Source organism: Dama dama, chromosome 1 (genome assembly GCF_033118175.1).
Source record: "Dama dama isolate Ldn47 chromosome 1, ASM3311817v1, whole genome shotgun sequence".
Classification (NCBI taxonomy): domain Eukaryota; kingdom Metazoa; phylum Chordata; class Mammalia; order Artiodactyla; family Cervidae; genus Dama; species Dama dama.
The window spans coordinates 56,357,548-56,380,362 of record NC_083681.1 but is presented as its reverse complement, the minus strand read 5'-3'; the positions used below and the strand labels follow the sequence as shown (position 1 = coordinate 56,380,362).

At 37.3% G+C, this 22,815-nt stretch overlaps 1 protein-coding gene across 1 annotated transcript in view; it reads right to left on the bottom strand.

The window, feature by feature from the left end:
* The window catches only part of ANO3 (anoctamin 3), a 435,784-nt gene that overhangs the window by 81,476 nt on the left and 331,493 nt on the right, over positions 1 to 22,815 (bottom strand). Inside the window, 5 exon segments of the mRNA XM_061140060.1 lie at positions 4,012 to 4,108; positions 12,313 to 12,447; positions 16,556 to 16,677; positions 20,274 to 20,329; positions 22,490 to 22,596. Coding sequence (XP_060996043.1) covers positions 4,012 to 4,108; positions 12,313 to 12,447; positions 16,556 to 16,677; positions 20,274 to 20,329; positions 22,490 to 22,596 — 517 coding nt within the window.

Genomic DNA, 22,815 nt, shown 5'->3' with positions numbered 1-22,815 from the left:
TCCTAAAGGAGATCAGTCCTGGGTGTTCATTGGAAGAGCTGATGCTGAAGCTGAAACTCCAATACTTTGGCCACCTCATGCGAAGAGCTGACTCATTTGAAAAAAACCCTGATGCTGGGAAAGATGGAGGGCAGGAGGAGAAGGGGACAACAGAGGATGAGACAGTTGGATGGCATCATCGACTCAAGGGACATGGGTTTGGGTGAACTCCGGGAGTTGGTGATGGACAGGGAGGCCTGGAATGCTGCAGTTCATGGGGTCACAAAGAGTCAGACACGACTGAGCAACTGAACTGAACTGAACTAGATGATTCTAAGTAGAGTCTTCTGAGAATTCTTCCATGAAATTTCTTAAAGAAAAAACATGTGTATGCATGCGTGTTAAGTCACTTTAGTCATGCCCGACTCCTTGCAACTTTATGGACTATAGCCTGCCAGGCCCCTTTGTCCATGGGGTTCTTCAGGCAAGAATACTGGAGTGGGTTGCTGAAAGAAGAAACATGATCTGTCCTGATTCTGTTCTAATCTCAATATTAGTATACAATCTGAGGCTCAATACATTAGGGATTGAATAAATGTTTTCTGAACCAGTAAAAAAAAAAATCACCAAATATTAATAACTATTATAAACAAGAGTAACTTCAAATAAGAGTTGAGTAATTTTTAGAACTATATGACAAAACAATGCAGGACTCTTGTACCTAATGATTTCACCCTAAATGAGAAATCCTAACATAATGGGAACTGACACCTGTGGTCACCTGTGCTTTGAAGAATATGCAGATATCACTAGAATGACTTAATTGCAAATATTTCTCAATCCCCATACTTTTACATGTCAAAAATGAAAATAATCACCAAAGAAAATGTTGATGTACTTAGATATAATTTTTATTATATAATGGGACCACATTTTTCCTGAAATACACCCTTGACATTATTAAGGGAATAATTACATGTGCACATGTATTTATTTATTTATGCACAATAATTACATGTAAAATCTGGCAGATTTAATGTCCTGCTACTTTTCACAAGTGGTGATTGATTCCATAAGGAATTTACCAGTTCCTAGATGAGGTGGCTAGGTGATCAGGTGACTAGATGATTTTAGATTGGTGGGCTTTTTTCTTTGCTAAAAATTTCTTCCCTTATTTCTGACACTGCCCATCTAGTAGCCTCTAGGTGTTTAAATATATAAACTGATTTTAAAAGAAAATGTTTATTTCCATTCAATGAATGAAGAGTAGTTCTGATTTTTAAAATGTAAATCAAATACATTTTACCTTAACCAGAGGATCAAATACAAGACATAATGAAGATTTCACCCTGGTGGGTTTTATTTCTTGCATTGTTCCTTAAAGCAATATTCTCTCTGTGAGCTAACATTTCCACCTACCTGATAATATTTACTAAGTGAGATCTTCCTGTGTCATACCTACCTCTACATATACTCTTTTCTCTAGAGTAACAGAGGAATGTAGATACCACATAATGACAATGGCTCCCTAGATTTAGCATTTCCTTGGACAGCTTCTTCACTTTATCACTCTGCCACATATGATTCTTATCTTTAGTGTTTGGATTTGTTGGTGTCCCTAAGGCTGTCATATATCTTTGAAATGCATGGGCAAAGGGAAAGACATGTGTCCATACGTCTAATGACTCTAATATACTTGGCTTTTATAAAAAGTGTCGAGAAAATGCTTCTCAAAACAAGACATCTTTGGGGAACATTTGAGAGAATTCAACATTAAGCACATTTCAGAAATCAAATTACAAACAAAACGGATTTTTCCCATACCACGCATTCAAGAAAAATAATTCAGAAGCTAATTTTAGTAAGTTTTGGTTTCCTAGGAGGATCCTAAGTGGCTTTTGTTTTTTATGTCCACCCTTGTCAAAAGTGATTATACACAAGCCTCTACTTCTGAACAGGGCTTCCCAGGTGGCCCTAGTGGTAAATAACATGTCTGCCAATGCAGGAGACATAAGAGATGTGGTTTTGATCCCTGGGTCAGAAAGATCCCCTGGAGGAGGGTGTAGCAATCCACTCAAGTATTCTTGTTAAATGTCTGTTAAATTCCATGGACAGAAGAGCCTGGTAGGCTACAGTCCATAGAGTTGGACACAACTGAAATGACCTAGCACAACATTTCTGAACAAGATGAAGTAACAGAGATTGACTTTACCCACATTCTGGAAATAACCAAATAATTCCCAAAATACATAATGCAACAGATTTCAAGACTGGATGTGAGACGATGAAGGGCAGTGATCCCTAAGAGGTGGGAAACAATGGAGGTGAGCATTATGGTTGCCTGAAAGAGTCACAAGAGTACAAAGAGGGGCAATCCAGACAGTGAGCATTCATGTGAGGAAACTAGCTGAGGACATAACCACCTGAAAGTATTAGAGGAAACAGTTTCAGGAGCTCACAGAGTCAGGCAGGAATAGGGCCTGTTCCCACCAGCCGGACTGGAAATCCTCATTATTCACAGTTTACTGCGTAGAGTACACAGAAAGATTTGGTTTTTATTGTGGGGAAAAATTAGTGCTAGAAAGAGCACTGATGTGAGGCTAACTCTCAAATCCTGAAAGCAAGACCCAAAAGAATTAAATAATTTTCAAGTAACTAAACCACAATGAGCTCTCTCTAAAGATCTATTAGAACAGTTAGAATTAAAAAGACTGATTATCATGAAGACTAGTGAGTATATGGAAAACTCAACTCTCATACATTGCTGGTGGAAATGTAAAATGTGTAGAAATTCTGGAAAAAAGTTCTGCAATGTCTTAGAAGGATAAAAATCCACCTATCATAAAATCTAGTCATTTTTATTCTAGGCATTTACCCAAGAGCAATAACAATACTTGTCCAAACAAACATTTGTAGATGAATATTTATAGCATCTGTATTTAAAATGGCAACAACTTAACCTCCCCCCAAATTATTAATATGAATGGATAATTATTAAGATTCATCTTAATTATGAAGATGAAGGGATAATTGAATTCATGATACAGCCAGATTATGCAATACTATTAATACTCAGCAATAAAGAGGGAGGATTTGTCGATAAATGTTATGACATGGATGAAACTCAAAATAATTGTGTTGGGTGAAAGAAACTAGAAAAAATTCACACACTATATGACTATTTACATAACAATCTGGAAAATACAAATTTATCTATAATGACAGAAAATGTTTGCCTGAGCCCAGGGGTGGGATTTGGGAGGCAAGGATTATAAGAAATCACGAGAAAACCTTTGGAAGTAATAGATATGTTCATTATCTTGACTGTGGCCGTGGTTTCACAAAAGCATATGTATGTATTTAAGTGCATTCATTTATATACTTCAAATATGTACATTTTATTACACATTAACTATACTTCAATAAAACAATTTTACAAATGAATACTCACAATTATAAAATTGAAGTACACATTTCTCAAACTTGTATGCACCCTGAAATCACCTGGGAGTTTTTAAATTATGCTGATGCCTAGGTTCCAAAACTAAAGATTCTAATTTAATCGTTCTGGGATGTGGCTTGGGTTTCAGGAATTTAAAAAACTCTTCAGGTGATTCTAATAGGAAGAAATTTGAGAACTTCAGGTATGTTACTTCATTTTCTCTGTCAAATTAGAAGTATTTAGATCTCATGAGTCTTCATGGGAAGATACAAACTTTACCACTGAAGAAGAAATAATCTTCTTCTCCAAAAAAAATAATCTGGATATCATTCCAAGTGGATGTTTTATGTCTGTAATGGCAATAACCACTTATAAAAACAGAGGAAGACAAATATATTCTAATAAAATACATCCTTTTTATAACTGCCACAGAGTAATGTTTTATTCAGTTGACAATGATCCTGTGTTGTCAATGAAACGCTTGGGAACATTTAACTTTGGTAGAAAGCAGTTTGCTGGAGGACTTTTTACTGCCTAGGTTCCTAGAAAAAGTAGAGGGCAGGGAGGGGAATGTGAGGGTCCACACTGACCTTGGCGTAGATACAGCTTTCGTTGAGTCTCTGCAGTGAGCAGTTCTTATCACAGAGAGGGCACATGAAGACTTCAGTGGCCTTGCAAATTTCTTGGCTTAAGAAATCAAAGAGGAAAAAGAAAGATGAACCTCCACGCTCAGGAAGCTGCTTAGCCCCTATGGCCACTCCTAAGGGGAGTAGTAAGGTGGGGAGGAAAAGAAGAAATGGAAATACTGGAGGAGTGGTGGACAGGGGAGTAAGAACTTGAATGACTCCAACCCAAATTTTTAGAATTTTTGTGATATTGAGTTTCTTTGCTTCTTTAAGAAATCTCTGATCCAATATATTTAATGATAATAGGCCAATTTTATTCTCAGGAGACACTTGTGGGGCTTTGTTACATGGACACTTTTCTACCTGATTTAATGGCATGTAGGACAATCTTAGGAGGAACACCTAGGAGTGTTTTAACCCAGCTCACAGGCTTGGATGTGGCTGAGCTGGAATAACACCTGACTATGCTGATTTTTCGGAGAAGGCAATGGCAACCCACTCCAGTTCTCTTGCCTGGAAAATCCCATGGATGGAGGAGCCTGGTAGGCTGCAGTCCATGGGGTCACTAAGAGTTGGACACGACTGAACGACTTCACTTTCACTTTTCATTTTCATGCACTGGAGAAGGAAATGGCAACCCACTCCAGTATTCTCGCCGGGAGAATCCCAGGGGTGGGGGAGCCTGGTGGGCTGCCGCCTATGGGGTTGCACAGAGTCGGACACGGCTGAGGTGACTTAGCAGCAGCAGCAGCATGCTGATTTTTTCAGGTCTATAGATCTTTCCCCTGGTTCTCACTGCTTTACAGTCACCAAAATGAGTAGCAGCCATAATTCATATAATTTCACGACCCCTACTGCAGTCAATCAATGCATTATGGATTACTGAAATATATAATATCCTCTAATAGAATGTAACCTTGTAACATTTGCTTCTTGAGTTTATTGCTATCCTTTAAAAATCTCAGCATACTTTATAGATGACATCATGACATGAGCAGGGTATCAATAACAATTTCTCAAAAGACTCGCAGTCTGAGAGTTCACAGCAAACTGTTATTAGATGTTTTACGCCTTTATCTGTCATACCTGGCCCCTTCCCATTTGGTATCCCCTTAATAAATTGTCTTTAAGTAAATCTGCTCCAGACATGTTGAAGGTAATATCAAGGCTTTTAAAGCTATGCCTGGAAATACAACTGTTAATAAAAGTTTTACTGTTTTCAAAATATATAAACTCAAAGTAAAAAAAAAATAATAATACATATCTATTTCAAATGCTGGATGTGTACAATCTCAAGCCAAAGTGGAAATGACTAGTAAATAATAATACTAAACTGTAATGCAACACCTTACAATAACCAAAGATGGATTCACGTCTGTTAAGTTTAGTCTTCAATACAATCTCCTGCAAAGGTAATTTTCTCCACAACTGAGCAGAAGCTGATGTTTAAGTGATTTGTTCAAGGTCATAAGCTTACAAGAGATACTTGAAGGAACTGAGTTTAGGTTTTCTTGATTCTAGGTCCAGTTCTCCATCAACTACAACTCATCTAAAATAGGGATAAGTTTATTTCATATTAAAAGGGACTTTCCTACCAAAAACTAATTTACTAATGATGATGATGGTATAACAAGTCTTATATATACTATAATTCTCCCACTTTCACATACATCTTCTTGCTGGTAATCATGATGTCTATGTGAAGTAGGGGGAAGCAGGTAAAATATGCATTTTTAAAGCTCAGAAAAAAAGAGAGACAATTATACCTCCTCTTACTAATACTACTAATTTGTAGAAATAAGAAAAAAAAAAAAGAATTAACCCACCTCTTGAAGAAAATTCCTATTGAAATAGGCTTGCTATCATAATTCATTGTTTAAAAAACATAAAATGTGCCCTGTATTGAAATCTCACACTAGAATGGTATTAAATTTGGTTTATACTACATCATCTTTCCCCCCTTCCAAATAATCAAACAAAAGCACAGATGTATCAAAGAATCCAGTCTAGGATCCTAGTCATCAGACTGAGCCTTATTTTTATGTCCAGAATTATCAAATTCATTTTCTGTAAGCTGCTCAAAGTTCCACTGGACAGATAACACAAAAAACACTAAACAAGTTTTGCAACATTTTTTAGCCTAAAACATGGAATTTGAGATGATTACAGCGTTCTTTGACTTAACCACTAGATGGAGAGAGAGTGCCCAAAGTGTTTCTTAGTTTCTTCATAATATACACCTGGCTTTTCAGGTAGCTCAGCAGGTAAAGAATCCACCTGCAATGCAGGAGACCCCAGTTAGATTCTTGGGCCAGAAGATCCCCTGGAGAAGAGATAGGCTACCCACTCCAGTATTCTTGGGCTTCCCTGGGGACTCAGATGTTAAAGAATCCACCTGCAATGTGGGAGACATGGGTTCGATTCTTGGATTGGGAAGATCCCCTGGAGGAGGGCATGGCAATCCACTCCAGTACTCTTGCCTGGAGAATTCCCATGGACAGAGGAGTCTGGCGGGCTATCATCCATGGGGTCACAAAGCGTCAGACACGACTGAGCGACTAAGCACAACATGATACAAACCACCGCTTGAAATGTGGCTTTCTTTTGTCTTCTGTCTGCTAGAAATACACATCAAGGGCTAATTCAAAGGAGATAATAACTATCACCAATTCATCAGAATTACCACCTCCATCCATAATGGAGGCAGGAGCAATTTGTCCATTTGGGGGTGAATGCCTGGACCTGCTCCAGGGTCTTGATGCTTCCTGTGATTCTGTTAACATGCAAAGTACAGGATAAGATGTGTGGTGATGCCCATTTTGGGGAAATCTGATAATATGAAAGTTGGTTTAAAGGAAGGAAGTTTGGAAACATGAGTAAAACATGGATTTTAGAATAAGATATAACTGCAAAGGAATAAGTAAATGATAAGATGTTAAGCCACACCTGTTAGGATTGTTATTATCAAACAAAACAAACAAAGCAAAGACAACACATGTTGGCAAGGATGTAGAAAATTTAGAACACTTGAATATTGGTGGGACTGTAAACTGGTGCTGCCACTATGAAAAACAATACGAAGGCTCCTCAAAAAATTAAAAATAGAACTTCCATTTAATCCAGCAATTCCACTTCTGGGTATATATCTAAAAGAACTGAAATCAAGGTCTCAAAGAGGTATCTGCACCTTGTGGTTCACTTCACTGTTATTCACATTAGCCAAGATATGGAAATAACCCAAATATCCATCCACGGATGAATGGATAAAAAGGTGGAATAGACCAATAACAGAATATTAGCCTTAAAAAAAGAAGGATAGTCTACCATATGCAACAACATGGATGAACTTGAAGGACATTATGTTAGGTGAAATAAACTAGTCACAGAATAATGAACACTGTGCAGTTTCACTTATACTAGGTATTTTAAAAAACACACTCATAGGCACAGAGTAGAATTGTGGTTGCCAGGGAGTTATGGAGCAGAAATGGAAAGCAGCTGTTCAACGGGTATAAAGTGCCAGCTATGGGGATGGGTAAACTCCAGAGATGTGCTGTCCAACATCGTGCCCACAGTTAACAATACTGCAGCGTGCCCTTGTGTGTGCGTGAGTCACTCAGTTGTGTCCAACTCTTTGCGACCCCATGGATCATAGCCCACCAGGATCCTCTGTCCACGGGATTCTCCAGGCAAGAATACTGGAGTGGGTTGCCATTTCCTTCTCCAGGGGATCTTCCCGATCCAGAATCAAACCCACATCTCCTGCATTGCAAGCAGACTCTTTACTGTCTGAGCCGCCAGGGAAGCCTGTGCACTTGAGCATTCTTTTAAAAATATATTTATTTATTTATTTGTTTATTTCTGGCTGTGCTGGGTCTTCTTTGCTGCATGGGCTTTTCTCTAGGTGTAATGAGCAGGGGCTACTTTAGTTGCGGTGCGCAGGCTTCTCATTGCAGTGGTTTCTCTTATGCAGAGCATGGGCTCTAGGGTGTGTGGGCTTCAGTGGTTGTGGCACGTGGGGTCAGTAGTTGTGGCTCTTGGGATCTGAGCATAGGTTCAAAGGCTGTGATGCATGGGCTGAGTTGCTCCACTGCATGTGAGATCCTCCTGGACCAGGAATTGAACCCCTGTCTTCTGCACTGGCAGGCAGATTCTTCACCAGAGCCACCAGGGAAGCCCCACTTAAGTGTTTTTATTGCAATTTTTAAAAATTAGATACAGGTTTAGCTTGCTAGCTATTTCCCCCTAAGCCATCTACCACTCTGAGGATCAATTCTTCATCTTTAGTTGGAGATAATAACCCACTCCAGTGTTCTTGCCTGGAGAATCCCAGGGACGGGGGAGCCTGGTGGGCTGCCGTCTGTGGGGTCGCACAGAGTTGGACATGACTGAAGCGACTTAGCAGCAGCGGCAGCAGCAGTAGCAGTTGGAGATAATAGCCAAGTGGGATACTACGTCAGGAATACTGATAATGTGCCTGGCACATCATAGGCACTTGATAAACCGATGAAGCCCTTATTGCTAAGGAGGTTGTCAGGAGAGGATTTGAGAGGTCCTTTAAGACCCAACAGCTTTTGAAAAGCTGGCCAGTACTGATATTTCTTGGTGAGTTCTAATGCCAAAGAGGCAAGAAAGTTGTTTCTGCTCTGCCTTGGACCTGAAACCCAAAGCCTGAGAAGAAGGGACCATGTGTTGCTGCCTGTTCATTTTCATATTCCTATAATATGTGCTCTACCTGACACAAATCTGATCACCTTTGATTGTGTAAGACCAATATACATGTAAATATATGATTGTACATGCATATACAAGAAATAATCTGTAACATGATTTTCACACAAGCAATTAACTGCAGAGATGTGACTTTAATTTACATAAACACAACTGGTAAGAACATAATAAATACAACCTGATCTTTAGCTCTTCAACATTTTGTTACTTTGCAATAAACAAGAAAGATCTTACTAAAATAAAACTGAAACAAAGCAACTCAAAAGTCCTATGTCTTCCACCCACACGCCATGATAACACCTACAACCTAACCACGTCTGACACCTTGAATGGAAAAATTCAGTCCCATGAAATTTTGAAAGTCAAGATATTCAGTGATGCTTACCTTGATTTCGAATAGCAAGTCTGACAGGGTCTTAATTATAGTGTGACAGAAGTAGCAGTGATATAATACCATAAAGCACAGAAGAAAAGAGTTCACGAGTCTTTTAAAACACTCCTTGTGCTAAAGGTTAAAGAATACTTGTCTCATACAAAAGGAGTCTAATTTTCTTCACTGGCACGTGAATCAATAGGAACAGAAAATCTATTCCTTTCATTGCCTTTTGTTCATTTTCAGCTTCGAAAGTGTGGAGGAGGAAGTCTACACCACGTGGGAAAACTGGATCAATTTGAACAGTAGCTAACTGCCTAAAAATCATTTTCTGCTCTTGTCAATTCATTTTAAAAGACCATTTCTTCAAAACCCTAAGTGAAAAGAAGTGATAGTCCCTCAGTCATGTCTGACTCTCTGTGACTCCATGGACTATACTGTCCATGGAATTCTCCAGGCCAGAATACTGGATTGGGTTGCCATTTCCTTCTCCAGGGGATCTTCCCAACGCAGGGATCAAATGCAGGTCTCCTGCATTGCAGGTGGATTCTTTACCAGCTAAGCCATCAGAGAAGCCCATTCTATCAAAAAACTATAACTAAAACATGAATTCAATAAATTTGCAGGATATAAAATCAGTACACAAATATCAATTGTGTTTATATATACTAATAAAAAACTATCAATAAGAGAAATTTAAAAAAAATCCCACTTACAATTATATCAAAAAGAATAAAACATTTAGGAATAAATTTAACCAAGGAGGTAAAAGGTCTATACACTGAAAATTATAAGACATTGGAAAAGGAAATTAAAGAAGATACAAATAAACGGAAAGATATTCTGTACTCCTGGATTAGAAAATTTCACACTGTTTAATGTCCATACTACCTGAAGAGATCTACAGATTAAATGCAATCTCTATCAGAAATTCAATGGTAATTTTGCAAAAACAGAAAAACCTATCCTAACATTTTTATGAAATCACAAAAATCCTGAACAGTCAAAGCAATCTTGAGGAAGAACAAAGCTGGAGGCATCACACCTTTGATAACAATATTATAAAGGTATGATAATCATAACAGTACGTTACTGGCATAAAGGCAGATACATAGATCAATGGAACACAATAGAGAAACCATAAATAAACCCATGTGTATGTGGCCAATTTTTGACAAAAAGCCAAGTATACTCAATGAGGAAAGGACAGTATCTTCAACAAATGGTGTTGGAAAAGAAGGATCCAGACGCAAAAGAATGAAACTACAGCTCTATCTTCCATCATATACAGAAACTAACCCAAAATAGATTAAAGATTTAACTTAAGAGCTGAAGTTGTAAAACAACTAATAGAAAACTTAGGGGGTAAGTTCCTTGAAATCAGTTTGGCAGTGATTTATAGGGTTTGACACTGAAAGTAAAGGCAATAAATGCAAAAATAGCATAGAAATGCCCAAAGGGGGACGAATGTTTTCAGTGGGTGCATGTTTATCCAGGAGGATGCTGCCTTCTAGACTGGTGGTGAGTTTGCAAAGCTCTGAAATAAGACTGTTACTAGAAGAAATGCTTTTGAACATTAGGTGTTTGTTTTCATGCTAATTACCATTTGGCCTTCCTGAAGAACAAGGGGATTCTGAGATACCAAATCAAGGAATTTGGTTATGGATTCAACTCTGGAACAATGAAAATATTTTGTTTTTAGGCAAAATTGTTACACAAATATATCTGCATTATATGTAATGCAGTGTGTACATGTGTGTATGTGTGCATGTACACAAATATACAAAGAAAATTCAAGGAAGTCAATTTTATGGTCCCATTAACTGTCATGATTGCTACCCAATAGCACGGCCATGATTAAAAGATGAACCAAAAGAGAAAAAAATCACTGAGCTTTTAAGGAGAGGAAAAATGCTTTATCATATTTTGGATTGTATCATACAAGGTTGAACTTGATGAAATCCCTTTGGAACAGTAAATAGAACATGCTATTAACAGGATTTTTTAATGCCAAGATGACTCTTACTTCTGCTGAATAATATCATTGTGTGTGCTATGTACTCAATTGTGTCTGACTCTTTGTGACCCTCTGGACTGTATCCTGCCAGTCTCCTCTGTCCGTAGAATTTTCCAGGCAAGAATACTGGAACAGGTTGCCATTTCCTTGGGATCTTCCTGATCCAGGAATTGAACCCACATCTCTTGCATCTCCTGCATTGGCAGGGAGACTCTTTACCATTGCACCACCTGGGAAGCCTGAATAATTTTATATTGTTTCTATATCCAAATGCTGAGCCATTTAAACTTTAACAGAAAAACCATCATTCTGATAAACATTTGTTATTTCTCAAAATCTTATTTACTACCATTTTGATACTTTAAGTTGATGCTAAAATCTTTTATAAATTCTATTCCCATAAAGAATAAAAAAGTAGAAAGTGATTTTATGTTCTCATGACAGGAGACCACTTAGGACAGGATTTTATGTGGTACAAATTCACCTGCAATACAGGAGACTGGGAGACTCAGGTTCGATCCCTGGGTAAGGAAGAGACCCTGAAGCAGGAAATGGCAACCCACTCCAATATTCTTGCCTGAGAAATCCCATGGAGAGAGGAGCCTGGTGGGCTACAGTCCATGGGATCACAAAAGAGTTGGACATGGCTAAGCAACTAAACAACAACATTTTGTTCAGATATCTTGAGCTATGTAAGATTCTCTCAAATGCTGAAAGGAAAACTCATCTCCAAGGGTGGTAGTAAAAGTTGTATAAAATGAAACAGTGTGTTTGGAAGGTCTTTGTATATCTTAAGTGTTTAAAGAATTGTATCTATTACAATTATTTGAATTACTATATTGAGAGAGTATTTCAGACTACCAAAGACTATATGCAAATTTAAATTACATTGAATGGTCTATGGCCTTGTTGAATTATTATTAGTTATATACTAGAAAGAGAAATTTGGCATAAAGAGAAACAGTCTTAGAACTTATGTAAGATAATCTGCATATAAAAAATAGGAATGGTCTTTTTATGGTCCTCTCCCCTGCAAAAATAAAAACAAATTATAGTACCATCATTTATTTTTTAATCAGCATTATTGTAAAGCTTTGATCCAATCAGAAAGCCAAGCTTTTTAGTAAGTCTGTTAATAGCTTACCTTACTTGACTTGCATTCATTGTTAATATTCCATAGAAGAATACACACAAACCAACAATGGCTGCAGGAATCAGCATTCCAGTATACCACCCCAGCCAAGCAAAGTATAATCCAATCTTCTCACCAAAGTACAGCCTGTATGAAAAAGCAAATTCTTAGCTTATGACAACCTAAGGAATACTACAGATACTAATGCTGCACCTAATATGACTTTCAGATAGACAGTTGAGGTTCCGGCTCAGTTCCTTCTCAGCTCCATCTGGGATATTGTAATAGTCTTGCTTAATAAATCCAGTGATGGTAATAGTTTGTTTTGAATATTGCCTTTATAGGAATAATTTTGCAAAATCTATTTATTTCTGTGTCAAACTTCTTAACATGGCTCATAAAGCTTTTCATAAGCCAGTTCTTGATTTTCTTCATCCTCTTAGTGGAAATCCTTCTTGTTTCCCCCACACAGAGCTGTGCTAAACCATACTGCTTTGGCATAAATTAGAAGAGTGTCTCCCTCTGGGTAGTTGCTGAAAGCAGACTTGAATTCAGCCTCCGTCTGCACTCTTGGCCAGATTCCCTCATGCCAGACACAATCTGCGCAATTTTGTCACACATCTTCCTCAACAAAGTTCAACTCTGCCGTTCCTGCAGCACATGACTCTTCTTGGTTAAGGCTGTTTCCTCACTTTGGAAGATTACATTTCACCCTCTTCTCCTGTCTGGCTTATACTTATCCTGTCCTTTATATCACTTCTTCCAGGAAGCCTGCCCTGACTTCACTTCAAACCTGGGTTAGATGACCCTGGTCTTGCTCCCACACTCCCTTCACCCACGTTTCAGTATCCTAAACTCATAAAACTTCATGACAATTACCTGTCACTCCCCTATTCCTCACCCTCCCCATATGACTACAAGCTACTTGAAAATGGACCTGTATCTTGTTTCACTAGCACCCACCACAGGAAGTATTTTGTTGAATGAAACAAAGGGAATGAATGTATTTTATTTCCCTTCACTTGATTAACATTTCATATGGACACAGCAGATGAACAAGATGGTTCCAACAACTTCTCAGTTGCTCTTCACCATGTCACTACCAATATGAACCATCACAATTTACAAGGTGCCAGTAAGAAATGACAATTTCTTGAATTCCGCACTGGTGTTTGCTCTCCATCTTCTAAAAATGATTACTTAACACAGTTTTGTCCCAGTACTAGTTTTAGAGATTAGTGTTTTATAGTTCATTCAGGAATACCTCTCTGGGTAAAAATTCTTATAGGAAAGAAAATTCTCTTGTTATTTTTTTCCCTCCTTAGTAGGACTTCCCTCTCAAAAATCATTCTCTTTCTACTCCATTCTCTGTATTGTGCCAACTAAAATGTGTGTGTATTCTATCTAGCGTAGACATGAAATCATCCTCTACTGAGCATCATTTATCTAATTTTTTGCTTTTTTCATTGATTTCTTGTAGAAGACATAGATCAAAAGTCTATTTATTTCTTTTATAGTGGAAGTGTCCTACTCTGAAATGAAGCTTATATTAGCAGGTATTCTAACAAAGCTACTTGTTCCTTCAACCAAGTGTTGTGCGGGGTGGAGTACAGTTCTGGCACATATTACTAACATTTTTATGATGATGATTATAGAGGACTGCACAGATAGAAACCCTTACATACACAGAGTATTACCAAGATTTTTAATTATATGTTATTGAAGGTTAAGAGGAGCAACGATGTTATTTGACAAGAGCACAATTACCTAAGTTATAGCAAATTTCAGATCTGTTTCACGAGAAGAAACTAGCTTCAAGCAAAGAAGGCTAATGAAAATATCCTTAACCTAGAACATGGGTAGTCAAAATCTCTTAGGAGAGCTATTCAATTTTTTTAAAACCACAACAGGGCAAGGAGGAACAGGGGGCTGCTACCGGTGTCACCCCATCGCGCTTGAACTGGAGTCACTCTCTTTTTATGTTGCATATACTGGTATCCTGTATTATGGGGCTACCCATGTGGCGTTAACCCACCTGCCAGTGCAGGAGACCTAAGAGATGCAAGTTTGATCCCTGGGTTGGGAAGATCCCCTGGAGAAGGGAATGGAAACCCCCTCCAGTGTTTTTGCCTGGGGAATCCCATGGACAGAGGAACCTGGCAGGCTAAAGTCCATGGGGTCACAAAGAGTCGGACATGACGGAAGCAATTTTGCACAGCACACTCTATGTTATGTTTCATTTGACGATAGGATTCTGCTGTTGGAATAACTTCTATCATAAAAGCGAATGTTAAATTTAACTCTTTTAGAGTGAATTATTTCATTTAGTTTTTACACTTAAATCCTTCCAGTGTCTATTGAAAGACATTAGGAAAAAAATCACACAGCTATCTTAAGCAGGTTTTGTAGCAGACCATTTATTTAAATGTATTTTTTTCCCCAGATTTCAATATTTTCTTTGGAAAAATAGGCTGAGAAGCCTTTAGCTACTAAAATGTTAGAGTTCATTCTTAAAATGAAAACAAAACACAAACGCATGCTTAGAAATGGTTGTTTATAAAAAAAGAAAATGAATTGGTACTCCCTCACTTTTCACCTGGGCTTCTCTGGTGGCTCAGTGGTAAAGAATATGCCTCAGTGCAAGAAGACACAGGAAACACAGGTTCAATCCCTGGGTCAGGAAGATCTCCTTGGAGATGGAAATCACAACCTACTTCAGTATTCTTGCCAGGATAATCCCATTGACAGAGGAACTGGTGGGCTACATTCCATGGAGTCGCAGAGTCAGACACGATTGAGCCACGGAGCACACATGCACACCAGTACACAAACGCTTCATCATCATCTCACGCTCTCTTGATCCTATTTACACTCCTGTATATTAAATTCTTTTATTAAATTATCTTCAAACACTCCCTTTATTCTGTCCATTCTATCCATTTCCTATTAGGACAATGACTGATACAGTTTTGAGTTATTCTTTATATTTATAATTCATGAACATCTCATCAACACATATAATCTTATAATATGAATGCCATTTAAACATTTTTATCCTATAAATATTTCTAGTTAGCTGGATATGTAAGTCTCTTTAATATATATTTCCTGATTTTTAAAAATAAGAACAAATCATCCTCCATCAAAATAAAATAAATCATGAATATAATACTATTTCAAGACTAATTCAAATTGTGAGTAGTTACTCACTAGGCTATGCCTCCTGGAATAAAATAGACACTCATTAAATCTTCAGTGAAAGATAAATATATGCAGAGATGCTATGCTGGCCACCTTTCTATTTGTTATCAGATCTATTTTCTGCCTTTCCTTCTTTCACTGGGAAGTAGATCATACAGATTCCCTTGTAAATTGCTGCTAAGTCACACTAGGAGGTACTGAAAGTCTCAAAGGTGGAAGGATGGGAGGAGCCTGTATCTTTTCTCCTCTCCTGGCCATCCTCAGGGCTGTCCCCAGAGCAGGCATAATTTGTTGTGAATTGTGTGTGTGCTCAGTCATGTCTGACCCTTTATGAGTTGGTGGACTACAGACCATCGGGTTCCTCTGTCCATAGGATTTTCCTGCAAGAATACTGGAGTGGGTTGCCAGGCCCTCCTCCAGGGGATCTTCCTGACCTAGGGAGGGTACCTTGTCTCCAGCGTCTCCTGCATTGGCAGGCAGATTCTTCACTGCTGAGCCACATATAATTCTCTGTGGCTTGACTCTCAACACTTCACATCTCTGCAGACAGTCCTAATCATCAATAGCAAGCTCCTACCAAAGGGCTCAGGTATTAAGCTCTGAAGTACACTTCATCCCATTTTCCCTCCAGCATTAAGGGTTGTTAGCAATTGTCTGCTGTTGTTAATTTTTGGTTTAACATGCCTCACATTCCTGTTTGAGCTTTTAGTTTTCCCATCCCTTGAGAAACTAATTCCCTAAATCAGGTGGAGAGGGAGGTGGGAGGGGGGATCGGGCTGGGGAATACATGTAAATCCATGGCTGATTCATGTCAATGTATGACAAAAACCACTACAATACTGTAAAGTAATTAGCCTCCAACTAATAAAAATAAATGGAAAATAAAATTAAAAAAAAAAAAAAGATGCATAGTGGCTTTTTTTTTCTTTTTTTCTTGTTCAACCCTGACTGATACAGATGATTTGGTGGGTAAAGAAAATAATTCCAAATCTAAGACAATGCTGAGAAAACAGCATAATATGTATTCCATTATTGATCTATCCCCAAGACCTACCTGATTAAATCCAGGGGCTGATGCTTGTACCACATTCCCCAGCGTGCCCAGCGCTCATATAATAGATGTCTGTTATTCTGAGGTCCGTGGGTTTTGATGGGTTGGTTACTCTTGTAGGCTCCCTGAAACAAATAAAATGAGTTGATACACATTCTTTTAGTGAAATGTGAATTATTAGGAATTGCTTTTGCTTTTTTCTCCTTACAGAATGATTTAAAAACTTATTGGAAGCTTCAGGATTGTAAACATAAGCCCATCACTGGAGTGATGCAGTAAATGCATTTATATATCTATCTTTTATTGAAAATATTCTGATAGTTCTTTAAAATTTTTCTTAAACTCCTTTTTTAAACCAATGAAATCCCTTTTACTTAACTTAGACTTTAGGTTTGTTTGAAACCTAAGGTCTTTTAATAAACACAATGTCTTCATTATCATTGAGAGAAATTGCTATAATTTTGAGTTCAGAAATTGAGTCTTATTCTGCTTTGATAAGTTACCCAGTCCCAGAAAATATTTACTTAATTAATAGAAGCTAACGAAAAGAGTAAATGTTCATTGAATAAGTGCCCCCCATCTAAAAGAAGCACTACACTGTACACGTGAAATTAATATAATATGGTAAATCAACTGTATTTTAATTAAAACTGTTTAAAGTATAAGAGATCTAAGTCACCAGTTTTAGCCATGTTTTTAAATTCTAAAATATTTAAAATTTACTTCAGATAAGATATTCCAAAAATGTAATTGTGTTTTAAAATTCTTTATATTGCCTCTCAAAAATCTGTCATAAGCAGTTTCAGAAACATAGGATATATCTGTCTTTTAGAGGAAAGTGTTCCCTGAAGGCTGAACTGCTCTGTTTCTATAGTAAAAAAGGACAATAGATATAATAATTTTATTTTCTGAATCAAAACTTAGACACAGAACTTAACAAAGTTCCTCTGCTCACTTTGATGTGTGATTCTACTTTTATGACATGTTTGATGAAAATTTAAAGCAGGTAAAGTTATGTTTCAGTTATCTCACTTAGATGATGGGGATAAGAATAAATATAGATGATATACCAATATAGAAGAGGTTTTGTGAGGACCCACTTGGCGTACAGCTATAAAATGTCAGGCACATAAGAAGTACAAAATCACTGTTAGTTAATTTTATAGGTGTTTGCTATAATGTGGCCATTGAACAGTGCCAAACTAATATCTCCTTCCAGACAAGCAGGGATGTGAGATCCTATGAAGAAAAAATGGCACCTGATTCATGGTCTACAGGTGCCTCAAGGCTGAAATGAGAGGTTCATACGGATTTTGCTTCTGTTTTTCTCACTTCTGGGTTTCCCTGATAGCTCAGTTGGTAAAGAATCTGCCTGCAATGCTGGAGACCTGGGTTTGATCCCCGGGTTAGGAAGATTCCCCTGGAGAAGGCAACGGCTACTCACTCCAGTGTTCTGGCCTAGAGAATTCCCTGCACTGTATAATCCATGGGGTCACAAAGAGTCAGACACGACTGAACTACTTTCACTTTTCACTTTCACTTCTAATGAAAAAAATTAATCAGGTAAAAGTAGATATACAGTTAGTGTGCAGTCTCAGAGTTTTCTTTCCTAAGGGAACCCAAGGTGCTTAAAGATTGGAAGCTAAGGAGATGGGAGGAAAGATGATCAACTCTACCTATATTTTAGGCAGTCTTTCTCATATATATACTCCTTTCCTTCCCTTCCTTCATTGTCGTACCAAATTTCCCTGAAAATGTCTCTTTCTCCCCTCTTGCTGTTGTCTTTTTTGTAAGCAAAAAATAAACTGCAGTAAAAAGTATGAGACTGATATTAATAACACTCTTGCATGAAGGAAAAAGGAGGTCTGAAAGTGTGAGTGACGTTATTCAAGTTACAGAGTCCATTGACTCCAATGTTCCTCTAAATAAGCTTTGTTTTTCTTTCTTCAAGTAGTAGCCTTCAAAATCAATAGGAAATTCCTGAGTCCATTTTATTGACTTGCCGCTTTATTTTCATTTCCTGTATTTCATCAATATTGTTTTCTGCCATTTTGTGTATGTGTACCCGTAATTTTGCATATGTGTACAATATTTTAGTTTTTCTACAAAGTTACAAGAATAAATGGGAAAATGACTATTATTTACAACCTATTTCTGCTGCTGCTGCTGCTGCTAAGTCGCTTCAGTTGTGTCCGACCCTGTGACCGCATAGACGGCAGCCCACCAGGTTCCTCTGTCCCTGGGTTTCTCCAGGCAAGAATACTGGAGTGGGTTGCCATTTCCTTCTCCAATGCATGCATGCATGCTAAGTCACTTCAGTTATGTCCAATTCTGTGAGACCCCATGGACAGCAGCCCACCAGGCTCCTCTGTCCACGGGATTCTCTAGGCAAGAATACTGGAGTGGGTTGCCATTTCCTTCTCCAACCTATCCCTAATAGGTTCCAAATTTCACATAAGAAACTATCAAAAAAAACTGTCAGAACACAGACTAGTTAGGTAGACTAAGTATTTAAAATAATAAAATAAACTATGTGCTATAGAAGCTCTTGTGGGGACTCACACTCCAAACACTTTATCACTCACTGACTAGGTCGTATTGGACACGGTGTTTAATTTCTGAGCCATGTTTCTGTCTCTCTGCAAGGGCAAAATAATGATATCTCCTCTCCAGGATTACTGTCAGATGAATGGGAATATTCACGCACAGGACCTGTTGTATGAAACTCTCTAACACATTATCTGCTATTGTTATTTCTATTCCTAATATCAGTAGGTATATCATAATGAATAGAAGCACTGAAGTCTGGATTCTTAGGTTCAAAACTGTGTCATTGATACTTAACCTTTCTCAAACTCAATGATCTATCTATAAAACAGGGTCAATATTATTGCCCATCTCAAAGGGTTGTTTGCAAGAGTTAAATGAGATAGTCCGTATAAATAACAGCTCAGTACCAAACAGGAAGTGCTCAATATACATTTTCCTTTTATGAGTCATACTACACTGTGAACTCCCTCTGGTATAGTGATTAGGTTCTGAGTGCTCAGCCTTTAAAAACAGAAGGCTGCTGGGCTTTGAAAGCACACACATTAAACCCATAAATACTTTGTTCTTATTTTAAAATGCAAAACTGCCTTAAAAAAGAATATAGTGTGTGTGTGTGTGTGTGTGTGTGTGTGCACACGCACGTGCATGTGTGTGTTTTGGGGGAGGGAGTTTAAAACTGATTCATGTGTCGTTTATGACTCAACAGGCAGAGTCTACCACAACATGACCTACTGAAAACTGGAAGAGGTAACAATCTGGCAGAAAATCACGTAAATACTGGGGTGTAGGGTTGGGGTTGGGGTTTGCCTTGGGCTTTCAGGTATCCCAAGGCAGTAGGCACAGGCCAGAGTCTGCCCTGTTTCACAGCTGTGTGAATTCCAAGCTGCGTCAAGCCTGGAGCTCTACGCTGGAGCAGTCTGGTCAGGGTGGCTGAGCCATGTTCACGAGTTCGCTCCGAGGCTGGGATTCCTGGTACAAGGCAAACTTCAGAAGGAATCTAGGGCCAGCGCACAGGCACAGTTTATGGGGGTCTCAGAAAGGTCCAGGGCCACTCACTTAATTGAACCTTCCTGGAATAAGGCAGCTAGACTTAACTGAAAAAAAAAAAAAATGAGATCAAGCATTGAACAGGAGAAAACTTTTTTTAATGGAAATTGTTCTTTAAAATTACCTCATGTGGGGGGAAAGCTGCTATATATGAGCCATTGTTTATAAGTTTACAGATACCTGGAAAGAGAAAAATAGAATAGTACCTGAGTTAGGTTAATTGAAGAATTCCCTCTGAAGCAACGTACATAATACTTGGATCAATAAATTAATTTTAAAACAAAATATCCCAAATTACTTCCATAGCCGTACCACCTACAAGGACAGTGATACTGTGAAAGAGACTGAGTCTGAGTCTAATTGTGTCCTTATAACAATAATAAATGGAGCTCTGCCAGGTGCTAACGGATGGCACTTTGCCATATCATGAAATGTGGGCATTTTAATATCAACTTATTTGAAGGCAGATGAACTTGGAACAACTTGTTTTTCCTCAAAACAAAATTTGGTCAAGGAAGCAGAGGAATGCCCCACTCCCAAAAATATCTCAAAGGGAGATTGTGTATCAAGAAATGTTTAATTCTTTAATGCTGATCCAAAGAGAATAAATAGCAATATGTGACTCTATTTAAAATCTCTTTTGACCCAATGAGAGTGTAGTGAAATGGACTCTCTCATATCGTTCTGGGAAGACTAGATATTGATAAAACTGAGGAGAATTTTTTTCCGAAGAGAAATTTTTATTGCAATATCATTTACATTAGTAAAGAATTAGAAATAATTATACATCCAAAATTGGGGAATTGCTTCATTATTATGGTTCAAACAATTATATTAGTGCTTGATAAATGACTGCAGTTTGATGAATGCTTATAACAGAGTATTTATAGCTATTTACAATAATGTTTTCAGGCATACTAAGGGCTTGAGAAAATATACCTAATGGTAATTTTGAAAAGGACAGAAAATTGTAAACATTGGATGATTCTAATTATGAGATATATATGTATGTATGTAAATTTAGCACTATTTTGTAACAGTGCCAATTTTTAAATTTTATTTTTATACCCTTCTGTGTTTATTGCATGTTTGACAAAGCACATGAGTCATTTAAATGTCAATTTTATCTTTAAAGACTACATAAGCACATAGTGCTATCATTTAGACACATTTGTAGTTTATATTCTGGATTTCTCTATATTTCTTATTTAGAAAACTTCTGATTAAGTGTCAAATTTTTAATAAGGATTTAGTGCTTAAATTAATTATTTTGACTGCTTTATAATAAATTAATTATTAATCAAAAGAGAACCAAAGTCTGACTATTCCTCTTTGGATGACGTGAAACATAGTTCATTTTACTAATGTGGCATTCTATTTGAATGCAAATTAGTAGATATTGGTATAAGTTTCCATTAGCTATCAACTCTTTAAAAAGTTTTAGAATGTGACTAACACTCTATTTCTTCAGCCATCTTTTTCACCCTAACAAATGGCCAGCTCATCTGTTACCTGCTATTTTCTGCTTTGCTCTGTGTAAACTTTGCAATTTTACTTAATTTTCCCTGGTGAGACTTTCTCAATTTTCTGTTGCATCAGACATGCTGTAGCACAGTGCTAAACATCCAAACACCACAGATATTTAGAAAGCTAAAGTTAGGTATAATCTCACCTTTCAGAGATAATCTCTAAACTATTTCATATATGTCTAGATTTTTCTTTTCATCTGTGTTTAGGAAATGGAATTATAATAGACTTATAGTTTGTAATAATTTTTTCAATTTAATAATTGCTTTCAGATATCTTTCAAAGTCAACAAATGGAGAACTAGTACTAATTCTCAATCTCCATCAGTAAAGGGTCTATGTCATATACTTTTTATAATATGTAGAGTATAATAGATGCTGAATACATTTGAATTGAGTGAATAAAATCACATCATTTTTAATGGATACATTATGTGATATAACCTAGTGGGCAAAGTATCTCCAATATTATTCTACTCTATTTTCTGTTTACAAAGCCACAGTGGACAAATATCTACATATATCATTATTCAAGAATCAGATTTTTTTCTTTGGAATAAATTTCAAGAAATAATGTCTATGTTCCAAAGTTTTTGCACATTTCACATTTCAATACATGTTGCCATATGCCCTTAAAAAAGCTTTATTTTGTTTTCTTTCATTAAAGGCTGAAAAATAGAAGGTTGAGAATTTGTTCACTGCATTATATCCTCATATCTAATGCAAGAAGGCAAAGCTTCAGTAGTCAAAAAATGCTTCTGAGTGTAATTAGTAAAAGTAAATACCATATTGTGTTTTGAATTGGTGTTCTTACCCACTTTTGATATTCCATTTTCATATTTGGTGTGCTGCAGCATGTGATAGACTATTCTGCTTCGAGTAGCGTTGCTGAAGAAGGTGTCCTTATTGTTAATTATGAAGCTGGGAAGATTAAGGGGATTGGTTTTAATATTCAAAGCAGATCATAGAATCTAGCAACAGTTATAAGGTCCTGGGTAGTCATTCATGCATTTTCCCCTTAAAATGAATGCATGGAAAGTATAGTAAATCAGAAGAGAAATCCTCCTCTTAAAAGAAAATCATTTGGCTACAGTTATAAATAATACAGGGCATTATCAAATATTCATTTTAATATCTTTC